Source organism: Notothenia rossii (assembly GCF_949606895.1).
Source record: "Notothenia rossii genome assembly, chromosome: 1".
Taxonomy (NCBI): Eukaryota; Metazoa; Chordata; class Actinopteri; order Perciformes; family Nototheniidae; genus Notothenia; species Notothenia rossii.
Window position 1 is genome coordinate 93,203,540 of NC_136912.1, and position 14,143 is coordinate 93,217,682.

General features: G+C 39.9%; 2 protein-coding genes across 7 annotated transcripts in view; one reads left to right on the top strand and one right to left on the bottom strand.

Annotated features, from left to right (window-relative positions):
- LOC307013683 (transmembrane protein 131-like) overlaps positions 1-14,143 on the bottom strand; it is a 179,921-nt gene that overhangs the window by 24,291 nt on the left and 141,487 nt on the right. The gene's annotated exons all lie outside the window — the stretch shown is intronic.
- The window catches only part of eps15 (epidermal growth factor receptor pathway substrate 15), a 58,842-nt gene that overhangs the window by 8,302 nt on the left and 36,397 nt on the right, over positions 1-14,143 (top strand). For 5 of the 6 annotated variants that reach the window (XM_079641063.1, XM_079641064.1, XM_079641066.1 and 2 more), the window contains exons 3-12: positions 3,626-3,715; positions 4,449-4,496; positions 4,594-4,689; positions 4,992-5,054; positions 6,185-6,310; positions 6,708-6,767; positions 8,162-8,428; positions 8,835-8,980; positions 9,763-9,919; positions 13,484-13,566. In XM_079641063.1, the coding sequence (XP_079497189.1) occupies positions 3,626-3,715; positions 4,449-4,496; positions 4,594-4,689; positions 4,992-5,054; positions 6,185-6,310; positions 6,708-6,767; positions 8,162-8,428; positions 8,835-8,980; positions 9,763-9,919; positions 13,484-13,566 (1,136 nt within the window). The remainder of the gene's footprint in view (positions 1-3,625; positions 3,716-4,448; positions 4,497-4,593; positions 4,690-4,991; positions 5,055-6,184; positions 6,311-6,707; positions 6,768-8,161; positions 8,429-8,834; positions 8,981-9,762; positions 9,920-13,483; positions 13,567-14,143) is intronic. The other variant, XM_079641065.1, reaches the window with a different exon arrangement.

Sequence of the window (14,143 nt, forward strand, 5' to 3'; positions counted from 1 at the left end):
TCGAAGTTCAGTGCACTATCCACTGAGCCACAGCCCCCCATTCCCAATATATAAGCAAAGGATACTATATACGTTATACAAGTTAGCTTTGGTTAAAAGTGTGGACAATAAATAATAGGCAGACAGTGACTACATTGTTATATCATCATTTTAAGATAACATAACTGGCTAGAGTTACAAAAATAAATAATTGTATTGAAATAATGTTATTTGTCATTTTGGTGCACTGAGCCTAAAAAGCTGAGCTAGCCAGAGCAGCTTAAATGAAATGTGGTGTAGCAGTGAGCAGAGATCTCTGTTCGCTCATATCAGCTTCTGTGTCAACTACAAAAGAGTCTCTATGAATTAATAATGTTTCCGTTTGCTCGGCATGTCGGGGGAGCTCCCTTTGAGCCTCATGAAAGACTTTCAACAGATCCAATAGCAAGCTAATAGATAGCTGAGAAAAAAGCTCAGGTTTATTATCAGTATTGATTCAAGAGACTCAGAGACTCCTCCGTCCAACAAAGCAAACCCCACAGTTTTCATTAGTTCCTTATTTGCCTCTCTCTTTCTCATATTCAAACATGTTTTCAGCGTTGTAGTCTGAAGCCATCGGCTCATATGATATTCGGTTTGTTTCTCAGCTGCAGAGATGGGTTACTGATGATTTCAGATCGTATAAAACATTTTTCAAACCAAGGAACCCTCAGCTGAAAGAGAGACAAAGCAGGGACCTATGTATACAATTTTTAAAGTGAACCTATCATGCTATATTTGAATAATATAGTGTAGGACCATACCTATATAAGGCATATTTATATTTTTTATTTTTCAAAATACCGAACAGATCATGCATTTTAGCCATTCCTCATTTCACTCAATTTAACACTGTCTTTGCATGGGCTGATTCTGTGAGAACAGCACCATCTAAAGGCCTGGCATATGTACTACAGCGTATCCAGCGCTTTCCAACGGCAATGTCCGTGGCTGTCTCCTCCTGATTGGTGGAGTTGGCCCAATAGCCGTAGCGCCACTTCTGTGACGTCATAGAAGTGTTCAGATCTGGATCAGTCTGTATCAGATCCGTTGCAGCCCCTTTTTAAGAGATTTGGGTATGGAGGAAAATAGAGAGGGTTGTGTTTTCTGACACTTGGTGGGTTCCCTGGAACACCGGGGACACATATTCATGTAGAAAAGACGTACAAAAGTGCATTTTGCATGATAGGTCACCTTTAATTGCATACCGAACGTTCAATAACATATAGGTTGGCCAAGAGTGTCATGTATACAAAACCTTTCTGTGAGGCATACAATGCACACATATTAATATAATATGCATTAATTGCTGTACCATGTTTAGGGATTTAGCATTAGTTTGCTAGCTAATGGTATTACCAAGCCCTTCAGGAAGTGCGCCGGACTCTGATGAAAATATTCGTTGTGTCCAAACGGCGGTACTACAATTTCCGTATCAGTCCGTGATGTCACCCGGCCCAGAAAGACTTTTCCCCATTGACTAACATTGGGGAAAGAGACGTCTGTAAATCAGCGGATACTTTTTTTTAAACTAAATAAACGACCCAGTATTAACTATTTTATAGCCCTTATTAGAATAATTCGGTCCTTAAAGTTGTAAAATGCACTAAAAGCCGAATCTAGATTTATTTTCTGTCTCCATTAATTCTACTGAGCCGAGAGTGGGAGCTCCGGGGGGCGGGGCTTAAGGGGCGCATGCTCTGTGAGCGCACATACGGGTTCTTCTCATGGATGTATAATAATAACTGGATACAGCGTGGGAGGCGGAGTCTTGTTCTTTCCTATGAGAGCTGCTCATTGCCGCATGAGGACAAAATGGCCCAACTTTTGAGAGAGCGAAACGTCACAGATTACCCATCATGCCTAGCTCTCAGAGCAGAAGTACCCGTATGTGCGCTCATAGAGCATGCGCAGTTGAGTTGCCCCTTAAGCCCCGCCCCCTGAGCTCCCACTCAGATGCGCGTTCATAATGCCGAGGAAAATAACTCTCAGAATAACGTTATTAGCACATTTTACAACTTGAGGACCTACTGTTTTTAATAAGGGCTATACAAATGTTCATACTGGGTAGTTTATTTAGTTAAAACGATTTACAGACCACTCTTTCCCAATGTTAGTCAATGGGAAAAAGTCTTTCTGGGCCCAGTGACGTCACGGACTGATACGGAAGTTGCAGAAGCGCTGTTTGGACACAACAAATATTTTCCTCAGAGTCCGGCGCACTTCCTGGGGGCTTGGTTCTTCTGCTCTGACAGCTAGGCATGATGGGTAATCTGTGACGTTTCGCTCTCTCAAAAGTTGGGCCATTTTGCCCTCATGCACCAATGAGCAGCTCTCATTGGAAAGAACGGGACCCCGCCTCCGACGCTGTATCCAGTTCTTATTATACATCCATGGGCATTACACTACTAGACTCGAAGCTAACTGGTAGACTATCATTTATATTGTGCAAATACATTTTTGCTCATGCTAATAGCAATAATAATAATGCTAATAATAGGTTGGATTTATTCAGAATCATAAAACTTGTTTATCCCGGGGGAAATTGGGTTTTGTGCCAGGTCCTCCATTTTGAAATTAAATATTTAAAAGATTAAAAAAATATATATATATTTTGAAAGGGGACCTATCATGCAAAATTTACTTTTTATGTCTTTTATACATAAAGATTTGTCCCCAGTGTGTCAGAGAACTAACGCAGTGTCAGAAAATAAAACCCTCTCTCTTTTCCTCTGTACCCAAATCTCTAAAAACGGGGCTATAACGGAGCGGATCCAGATTTGCGTCCGATATGACGTAATATCTGAAATGTGGACCCACGGCCCAATCAGAAACGTTGCTATCAGAAACAATGCCCGACTGTTTTGGACGTAATATGGTCGGTGTTTACATTAGCATCGCTAACACTCAGAGCTAACCTGTAGTGGAGAGCATGTGTGTGAAGAAGCAGGAAGTAAAAAGGAACTCACCTTGTGGTATAACCGGCAAGAGAGAAAGCCTTTGAGCTCCATACTGTTTCAGAGATAATCCTTGATAATCCATGATATGGCGTTTCATCACCGCACTATTTAGTTTAGACAGTAGCTGCCGGGTCCCGCATTTTTTTTTTTTTTTAAAGCTTTATACCCCAAATCAGCACTTTTGAAACAGGAAGTGAAATAGAGGGATATGAGGCATGGCTAGCATGCGTGATCTGTTCGGTATTTTGAGCAAAACACTTCATAGACATGTTTTTTATATATTTCTATATATCTGAGACCTATGCTATTGCCTAAAAATAGCATGATAGGTGATCTTTAAATAAACACACAAAGTTAAAGTAACAATGTGAAATACATATAATAAAATATAATTATTATTCATATACACATAAAACATTAAAGTAAATGTCAAATATAAGGAAGAATTAAATACAAATTGAATAACACTATTTATATAAACATAAGAAATGATTGAACTGTATCTTGTGTTCTCCGACTTATTTAACATTTAAGAAACTCTTTCAAAGCATTATTAAATATAAGCACGACCTGTTGAAGATCCGCGGTAAATAAACTACAAGTTACTGTGTTTAAATGTTATTTATTTATTTGTTTTTTGTGTACAGGTTGATCCGACTGGCAGTGGGCGGGTGGCGGCCGCTGATGCTGCCCTCTTACTGAAGAGGTCGGGTTTGGCAGACTTGGTCCTGGGGAAGGTGAGCAAAGACTCTCGGAGCAACACCATTAGTCTCTATTGTCTCTGCTGTTTATATTCAAACCGTTTATTGTATATCAGGAAAGTGTCCAAACTACGGCCCGGTAGCCAAATGTGGCACACGCTCGTGAACTGTTAGCGCCGGAACCTCGCAACACGGTAACTGCAGATTTGGGCATAAGATGAGGTTTGAGTCTGCGAGTAGGGAGGGGCAGCAGCCATACCATTAGCTAGAACTAGCTAGATCTGATGGATTTGGACATAAACGCGAAGTATAACCGGACGCGCGAGAGAGAGAGATAGATCAGCACCTGCAGCTCTGCCCGCTGTGAGGGACCGGTGAGAGGAGCAAAACACACCTTTAGACCTAACACACTTAGCTATGGCACTGTCGTATACATTGAATTACTCCATTTGATAATATGTAATCAACTTAGGCCCCCCTCCCAAAAAGAAGGGAAAGAAATTACAATAAAAATATTCATAACTCATATTCGAATACCTGAATAATTTAGAATATTCGATTAATCGTTCCCATCCCTAATTGTGTGTGTGTGTGTGTGTGTGTGTGTGTGTGTGTGTGTGTGTGTGTGTGTGTGTGTGTGTGTGTGTGTGTGTGTGTGTGTGTGTGTGTGTGTGTGTGTGTGTGTGTGTGTGTGTGTGTGTGTGTGTGTGTGTGTGTGTGTGTGTGTGTGTGTGTGTGTGTGTGTGTGTGTGTGTGTGTGTGTTCATAGATCTGGGACTTGGCAGACTCTGAACGTAAAGGTGCTCTTAACAAACAGGTAAATAGTTGCATCATGATGGATTTGCTTGTTTTATATACGTCGGTTGAGTTTGATTAATACATTACGTCACGTTGTGTACACCTGTTCCTCCCAGCAATTCTTCATAGCGCTGCGGTTGGTTGCCTGTGCTCAAAATGGCCTGGAGGTGGCGCTCAAGAGCCTTCATTTGGTCGTTCCTCCACCTAAATTTGTAAGTATAGTGCTGCAAACAACAAACATAATAATTTTTTGTTTCTTTCTTTTTTTTAGAACAATGAAAATAGATGATTTATTCCGAAGAGGCTTTAAAAATGTTTCAGCTTTACTTTAAGTTGACTTATTTTGTATTAAGTTAACAATTGTCCCATCACCCAAACATTATCTTAAACAGCTCCTTTGTCTGTCTGAGCACATGTTTGTTTCCTGTCCGTTTTAACCTGACCAACACCAAAATGGTTTATTGAATTTATTTAAAATGTAATTGAAATCTAACTGAGTTTTGTTTATCTCCAGCAGGACACAAGCAGTCCGCAGTTAGCAGGAGGATCAGCCGGTGACCTTCACTGGGTCGTCAAGGTGAGGCAGAATTACCATTACTATCTTATTGTTTTAATGTGTCTTAAAGGGGACCTGTCATGCAAAATGCACTTTGTGATGTCTTTTATACATAACTATGTGTCCCCGGTGTGTCAGGGAACTCACACAGCGTCAGAAAATAAAACACTTTCTCTTTTCCTCCGTACCCAAATCTCTAAAAACGGGGCTACAACGAGCGGATACAGATTTGCTGCCGATCCGACGTAATATTAGATGGTGGACCCACAGAGAGTTGCTATTAGAAACAATGCCTGACGTGTTTTGGACTTAATCTCGTTTTTGTTTACATTAGCAAGCCTCGCTAACACTCAGAGCTAGCATGTATTGAAGAGCACATGTGTTTAAAAAGCAGGAAATAAAAAAAGGAACTCACCTTGTGATAAACCCGCAAGAGAAAAAGCATTTGAGCTCCATACTGTTTCAGAAATAATCCTTGATGTGGTTTAGAACAGGATGGCGTTTTATCACAGCAGAATTTAACTTTATCTCCGGTAGAATTCTGATCAGGCATTAGCTCCGCCTCCTCTTTTTTTTTTTTTCAAGCTAAGGACCCAAAATCCGCGTTTCTCTAACAGGGCTGCAGAAGAGGGGTTTGAGCAGTATGAGGCATGGCTACACTGGGGGAACTGTTTGGTATCTTAAGCAAAACACTTCACAGACATGTTTTGTATAGGTATGGCCCTACAATATATTTTTCCAATATAGCATGATAGGTCCACTTTAAACTTTTTATTTCTGAACTGTCTCTTTGCTTAAAAGGTATTACATTTGACTTCAGGATTCCTGAATATACCCTGGTTTAATCAAAAAGCTATTTAAAGAAACGTAAGAATATATAATATATAGCTATATTGCACTCAACAAAAGATGGCAGCCTTTCCTTGTTTCTTAGGGAGAAAGATCATCTGTAAACTTGCATAAATAACAAATATATTGTTAGGTTTGGCTCAGTGATATACCATGATGAATAAATGGTATTTATTGTGAGCAGAGGCATCAGCTGATATCTTTCAAAATGTAATTTATCATTCTATTTTTTTGTTTTAGTTTCTGCCCCATGTTTTGAAGCCTCCGTCTCTAATCATTTTTCATCTGTTTTCTTGTCCCAGCCTGAGGAGAAGATGAAGTTTGACGCCATCTTTGAAAGTCTGGGTCCATCAGGAGGGATTTTAACGGGAGACAAAGTCAAACCCGTCCTGCTCAACTCCAAGCTGCCAGTGGACATCCTGGGCCGGGTACGATCCTAAAACTGGACTTTCTTTTACAATCTATAGAAAGAGGAAAGTGACAAAGCTAAAGAAAAAAACCCTATGCTTTAAAAAAAGAAAAACAGGAAGTGAATTTGAGGCAGGTGGCTTTCAAAAAGAGCTTATTTAAACATCCAGAAAATGAAAAAAAATGGAAGTGAGATTTGGTTTTGAGTCAGTGCCTACATGTAACATAAAGTTTCTGTCTGTGTGTGTGTGTGTGTGTGTGTGTGTGTGTGTGTGTGTGTGTGTGTGTGTGTGTGTGTGTGTGTGTGTGTGTGTGTGTGTGTGTGTGTGTGTGTGTGTGTGTGTGTGTGTGTGTGTGTGTGTGTGTGTGTGTGTGTGTGTGTGTGTGTGTGTGTGTGTGTGTGTGTTTTTTTTGAAGGTGTGGGAGCTCAGTGACATCGACAGAGACGGCATGTTGGACAGAGATGAATTTTCTGTGGTAAGAGATTAGTTGAATATCACAGCGGAAAGAAACCAAAAAAGAGTTTCAGCCACTTAGTTTCAGTGTACGCTGTTTGTTAAAGGTGGGGTAGGTAATTCACTTCAGAAACACTTTTTGTTATATTCCATGGAATGCTCTTAACATCCCGATAGCAATGAATATCTGAAGTGCTTTGACAATAAATACATAAAAAAAATTCATCTGTGGAAGCCGTGGCGCTGTAAAAAGCACGACCAATCATCTGAGCCGGCTAAAGTAACTGGATGGCCTACCTGCCTGTCAGCCTTCCATCTGTGCACAAACTTATCTCGTGCCCTCATTGGTCATGTGTGCTTTCGTGTGTGTTGGAGGAGGGGCTCTGTGAGGAAGTCTGAAGGAATGGGCAGATTTTTCGTTTGCGTACTTTCAAATTCTATCGCACTCGAGCTGGTTTCTCCATTCTTACCTACCCTACCTTTAAGTGATATTAAATATTCTGATCATAAATGGAGATATTGTGATACACGGTCACAACGTCTCAGTTGATAAGAACAAGCACAAACTAATATAAGTTTCTCAAAACATCTGATGGGGAATATTTTGAGGGGATTATAAATGTAAGATTTTGTTTTTGTTTTTGGGTCACACTTAACATCACTACTCAGTTTAATGCGGTTAACAAACGATGTGTATATTGTACATATCGTTATATTTTTTCTCTCTGACTCCATTTTAAATTGTTATGTTTATCCGGCTTTTTTGTTCTTAATTTATTGAGAAAATACTCTTTATTTTTCAAGTATTTAATTCACAAAGAAATACAAAAACCGTGTTGTTATTTATTTTATATTATCTAATTATGCTTACCGGAAATATGATGATAGGTTTTGGGCACACATGTATTAATATTGTGTGCAGAAATACTTAGATATTCTACCTAATTAAAAGTTATTGTACCACTTTGTTACAAGTATAAGTCCTGAATTCAAAATGTAACATTAATAAAAGTTAAAGTATGAAAATATACTTAAAGTACCAAAGCTAAAAGTGCTTATTATTCAGAAATAAGATATATTATATGACTAGATTATACTAAGTAATACATTAATGTGTAATTTTAATTTTAAAGTGCAAGTTGAGCTAACTTTAATTACTATTTATACTGCCAACTATTGGTTGAAGTGTAATTTACCATTGATTGGAAAGTAACATAAAAGTAACTCAAGTAAATGTATTTTGTAGTTACAGTCAACCAGTGATTATGTGTATGATCTTTTAAGAATAAAAACATTCTGTCGCCCTGATTGAAACAAGTAAGACATGTTAAACCAGTGTTAGTAAGGCTGTTATAACCACGGGATGTTTTTATTGGTAATTGCGTTCTCTAATTGATTTTTGTTGCACTTTCCCAGGCCATGTATCTGGTGTACAGAGCCCTGGAGGGTGAGCCTGTTCCCATGTCCCTTCCACCTCCCCTGGTTCCTCCCTCCAAGAGGAAAAAGCCCTCTGTGCCCCCCGTGATGCCCCTGTTACCCTCGCCCCCCTCCGTCAAAGACAGTCGCTCCGCCCACGTTGCCTCTAAGGCCCTGCCCCCGCCCCCAAGACCCGCCCCAGCTCCCGTCCCAGCTCCCGCCCCAGCTCCCGCCCCAGCTCCCGTCCCAACACCAGCCGCCTCCCCTGTGAGTATCAGACCCGACTCTCCTCTGCATGCACCGCCTCAAACACTGCCTCTTAGCTTCAACAAGAAACATTTAAAATGATTTCAAACTGCTTAGCCCACTGTGTTTTTAAGAAAAAGATCAAGAAGAGGGATAGTGTGAAGGTAAGTCCTGAGTTAGCGGTTATGTTGTTCTTGTATTTGTATGTTGTACTGTTCTACGTATCATAGGTCCAATTTTGTGTCACTTTATGATAGTATATATTAAATGTTTTTAGCTTGTATGGTCAAATGATACTTATACTGTCTGTTATGTGTGGATTGCACCATTGGGAATGCTTGGAAATTCGTCGTAATCTGTGTCGTAGAAATCTAATCTAATCAAATCTGGAGGTGCTGATTCAAAGTGTGTTTTGTTGCCTGTGCAGTGGGTGGTGTCGACAGCAGAGAAAGCGAAGTACGATGAGCTGTTCAGCAAAACAGACGGGGACATGGACGGCCTCGTGTCGGGACCTGAAGTCAGAGATATCTTCCTCAAAACCGGGCTTCCCTCCGCCACACTCGCACGGGTCTGGTAAGTAGGGACAGCAAATCTCTGGGGCAGCAAATAAGACTTTCTCTGACGACCGAGGACAACCAAACAAAAAGCAGAGCCCCGACATTTTAGTCCGCAAAAAAGTAGCACTTAGATTATTGTAGTCTAAGTTAATATATATTTGCCAAAAACATGCGATACATACAAAGTAGAATAGAAATACATTTGAAGAAAATCAGTTTCCAGAGTAGATTTTGATGGCATTAGGCTGCAGGAATTATGTTAAATGACGTGCTGTGTTTCAAATGTCCACAGTAGAAACACCTAGAAAATTATAATTCACTTATGACTGTAGTTGCAAAGAGTCAATGTTAATAAAGCATGAAACTCGAAACATAACGTGCCTGTGATTCAGATTATAATCTAATTAATCTAATGACAAATGATGTCGCTCGAGTTGATATTGGTGCAGCATGAGCTCTTCATAGCGTGTTGAAACATCACATGGTGAACACAATCAACTATCTCCAATAGTCGTTGCCTGAGGTGTCAATTGTTTCTCTTTTATGTAACGTGTGTGTGTGTGTGTGTGTGTGTGTGTGTGTGTGTGTGTGTGTGTGTGTGTGTGTGTGTGTGTGTGTGTGTGTGTGTGTGTGTGTGTGTGTGTGTGTGTGTGTGTGTGTGTGTGTGTGTGTGTGTGTGTGTGTGTGTGTGTGTGTGTGTGTGTGTGTGTGTGTGTGTGTGTGTGTGTGTGTGTGTGTGTGTGTGTGTGTGTGTGTGTGTGTGTGTGTGTGTGTGTGTGTGTGTGTGTGTGTGTTCAGGGAGCTTTGTGACATCGGAGACATCGGGAAACTGACCCGGGAGCAGTTTGCTCTGGCGCTTCATCTGATCAGTCAAAGGCTGACTACAGGACTGGAGCCTCCGCAGAGCCTTTCTCCGGAGATGATCCCTCCATCCGACCGACAGAGCATCAAACAGGTGAGTCACTACGAGCCCTTAGATCTATGAATAGGAAATTGGGGATGTTTGGATTATATTTATTTGACTCCTTTGAGCTTATAATAAAGAAAATGTACATATTTTTGTAATTAAAAGGTGATTTGTGACCTTTGCTTCCTTAGTCATGAGAGAAAATCTAGTGGTAGTTGTTATTTTGCATTTTCATAAACTTCAAGCTTTGTTCCTTTCTGTTTTATAACCATAGATGACTCAATACCACTTTTTAAACGTCTGCCACCAGAGTGCCTAGTTTTACCGACTATGTTTTACATTTTAAGATTAAACTAAGCTCCTAATAAAAAATGTGTATGGATTCACTTTCAAAAAACATCATGCTTATTTTTATTTAAAGGTCCCATGTCATGGCAGTTTCTACTGATCATAATTCCATCGTTGAGGTCTACTAGAATAGATTTAAATTGTGCAATGTTCCAAACTCACATTGGTTTCTCATACAGCATCTCTGTATAGTATGTGCATTCACTCTCTGTCCTACACGGCTTGTTGGAGCTCCTGCCCCCCCCTCCCTATGAGCCCACTGGCCGTCTGCGAGACAGCGAAACCCAGCCCGAAACCAGCCCGAACACTCACACACCCGCAGCCTGGCTGGGAGTTTGTGTGTGTGCTCACACACCGATTCACAGCCTCGCTGCGTCCCGCCGTCTCAGGGAGAAGAAATCGGCGGAGCTGCAGCTGAAAAAAAAAAAAGTGTGTGTGAGGAAGTCCGCGGATTGGTCCATTTGGGTATGGGCACGTCACTGTACCCAGGAAGAAAAAGAGAAATGTCCAACGAGGCGTTCTGGGGCAGCATAGACAGGTCTTCTCTGTTTTAGAGTTTTACTCTCTACAGGGTGTACTTTGAGGGTTTGTGACTCTGCAGACCGTTTACATGCAGTAAAAGATTCATAACACACAAGGGGACGGGTGATAACCAGAAAAGCATGACATGGGACCTTTAACATTCTCACACAGACTTTTAGCAGCATTTTTAAAAGTCAAAAAGCAATTTTTAAAAACAAATATTGTACATTTTTTACGAAAAAACTTTCTAAAAGCTGTGTTTTCTTTTACATTATTATTATTATTATTATTATTATTATTATTATTATTATTATTATTATTATTATTATTATTATATTAATCATTCCTGCACACGAAAGTGCAATCATTAATACCTTTGATTATATCTCCAGTTTAAAACACTGGATAGAGCCGGTGACTTTAGACATGCCGTCCTAACTGAGGTCTAGAAGTATGTTTCTGCTAAAAGTCAAATTTAAGTTTCTCGCTCAGTCATTTTGTCTGACATTGTTCCTTCTTTCTGCATTTTGGATTATTTCAATTTTTTTCAAATTTGCAGCTGTGTGTCTTTCTTTTCCAACTTACACTTTAATGCTTTTCCTTCTGTGTCCTCTCTTTACATTTTAACATTGCATCAACTTCTCACGTGCAGAGCAATGATCCTGAGTGAGTGTGTGTGTGATGGTTTACTGACTCCGGGGCGTCTCATTACCTCATTCAAGCTGCCTCTCAAGTCACCTTTCCGCTCATTTGTCTCGCACATCTGTCCTTTTGTTTCTGAAACTAAGCCATAGTTTAAGACAAGTTGGATAAACCTTTTCATATTTAAAAACCTATAGGGGAATCAGGCAGCAACGACAATAATTGGAAACACAGGAATAACAAATGTAAATATAACAACAATAGGAACAGGGAAAGCACAGAGTAGCTGGATTTACTTATACATATATGAATAAATAATAATACATTTGATTTAAATAGCGCTTTCCCTCATGCTCAAAGTGCTTACAGGTAATTAAATGTGAGTCCAAAGTAGATACATTTGCCTGGAGGTAGATGTAGATGCAAATGGATAAGTAAAAAGTAGGGGTGCACCGAATATTCGGCCACCGAAAATTATCGGCCGAAAATTGTTAAAAAGGCCCTTTCGGCCGAAAGGGTTTTAGCACCGAAAAAATATCACCGAATGTCAGATTACAGTTGATCATACTCCGCATATTTGTCCGGGTGTTTTGATTTCAAGTGGTGGAGTAATCCCGAAGTGATGAAAGTCTTTGCAGTTACACCCCCTTGAGAAATGTCAGCTGAACACGTTTTACAAATCGCAATCCGCGCCTCTTTCTCTGATATTTTTAAATATCTCCAAGCGGCAGACATGTTGGCTGTGAGACAGCCGCGAGCATGGTCGCGCGCTGTGCTTGTTGCCGCGTTTTGATTACGTCATCACAACAACACGTTAGGTTACCAAACTTATAGGTGCATTTGTTGTTGTTGAAGCCCTGGCTGTTACAGTCTTTATTTACACTATTTTGTAGTAGGCCTACTGGCCTAGATGTTTATGCAGTTTTAAAGCAAGAATGAATGAACTGGATGCATTCAAAAGTGCTGAATAAATATGTTATGGACCCATAATAGTGATTATTATTTAAGTTAAGTTAAGTTTTGCCATAATCATGTCTTTTTCCATAATCAGGTAGCCGAACAACATTGGTAAAAAATGTATACATTATATATTTATATATTTCGATTAATAATTTTCGGCATTCGGTTTTCGGCCAACTGTTTCCTATTTTCGGTATCGGTTTCGGCCAAGAATTACCCATTCGGTGCACCCCTAGTAAAAAGCATTATAAGTGTAATTTAATGAAGTATCCTCCCATCCTTACCTCAGATTCAAACTTCCTCCCATCCCTGACATGTTGTGTCTCCATCAGTGGCTTCATGTGTGATTTTTCTTTTTGGGTAAAGCCATCACTTCCATCAGCTGTTCATTTGTTTAATCGGTGGCATTTTTATTGTCCTACATGTCCTTAAGAGTTTTCATCCACGTAGTAATACTTCTTCTGTTTTCTCTAGTGTCTAAAATAAGTCTGTGGCCCAATTCCAAACCGGCCCTTACACACACCTTAACTCCATGTTCTCATTATGGGATAAATTAGGCTTTTTCTTTACGCTTTAGGGTGTAAACACAGTGTCTAAAGCAATCGAAATCCTCTGTCGTTAGACCCTTACTGCAGACAAGGAAGACCCCCTAAGGAATTCAATAAAAGGGAACTAATTGAAGAAACCTCAGGGAGAACAAACATTTTTATTAAAAGATAATGACAACATGCTCGATCCTTGTTTTGGGACAAACTCCTCTCTCCAGCAGAAACGGGAACTGTCCTAACTTTTCGTAACCGTAGTTTAAAATCAAAACTAATCAATATTTATGATAAAACTCAATATTTCGACTGTTTTCTTGTTTTTAAACCTGGTGTTTCTGAGCTACAATCTCTGTAATATACCACTATTGACAATGAAATGAACACGTCAAACATTTTCTAGATTAGAAACGGGTAAGGTTGTTGAACAAACTAAGTGGGATTAGGGTAAGGGTGTAGGGCCCGGATTGGAATTGAGCCGATGTGTTGGTGGTAATTCGTAGCCTTCTGTTTAGGACGTTTCTTTACCGTTATGGTGTTTAACTTTAAGATGTGACTTTAATCCTCTTGTATTCCTCTACCTTCGCTTCCTCTCCAGAACAACTTGGCCAACCTGTCCGCTGACTTCTCTGCCATCAAGGAGCTCGACTCGCTCAGCAACGAGATTGTTGAACTTCAAAAGTAAGCAGTTGTTCTCATTTGTCCCTAAATTCTATTAAAACCATGCATATAACTACACGTATTTGAGAAGGATATACCACTTGTTGGGCCCTTAAGATGGCCTGTACTCGTTAAGAGTTTCCACTAATTGATTAGGATGGTTATATAATAGTTAGTAAAGAAGGGTGTAAATCAGGACTTTCATCGCAATTATTATATCGATTCTTTTGAAGGCAACACGATAGATGACAGTCTGACACAATATGATTTAGGGTCTTGTGAGCAATATGAGAATGTTTCAAATGCCCATTTAACACAATCAACTAGGTTTGTATCAACACACAAAAAGCAACTACCATATTAATGTTATTTTAATGCCGTTCCAAATAATAATCGATGGACTGTATGTCTGTATCTTAACTGACCAGCAGGAGGCAGTGTTTCCCACAAACTGAGCTGCACCAATCAATTCTACACATCCGGAAACAAGTGATTGTTACTAACCCCCAGTGTTGTGCTAGTTACTGAAAACCAGTAACCAGTAACTAGTTACCATTACTAGTTACTTCATTTCAAAAGTAACTCAGTTACTTTACTG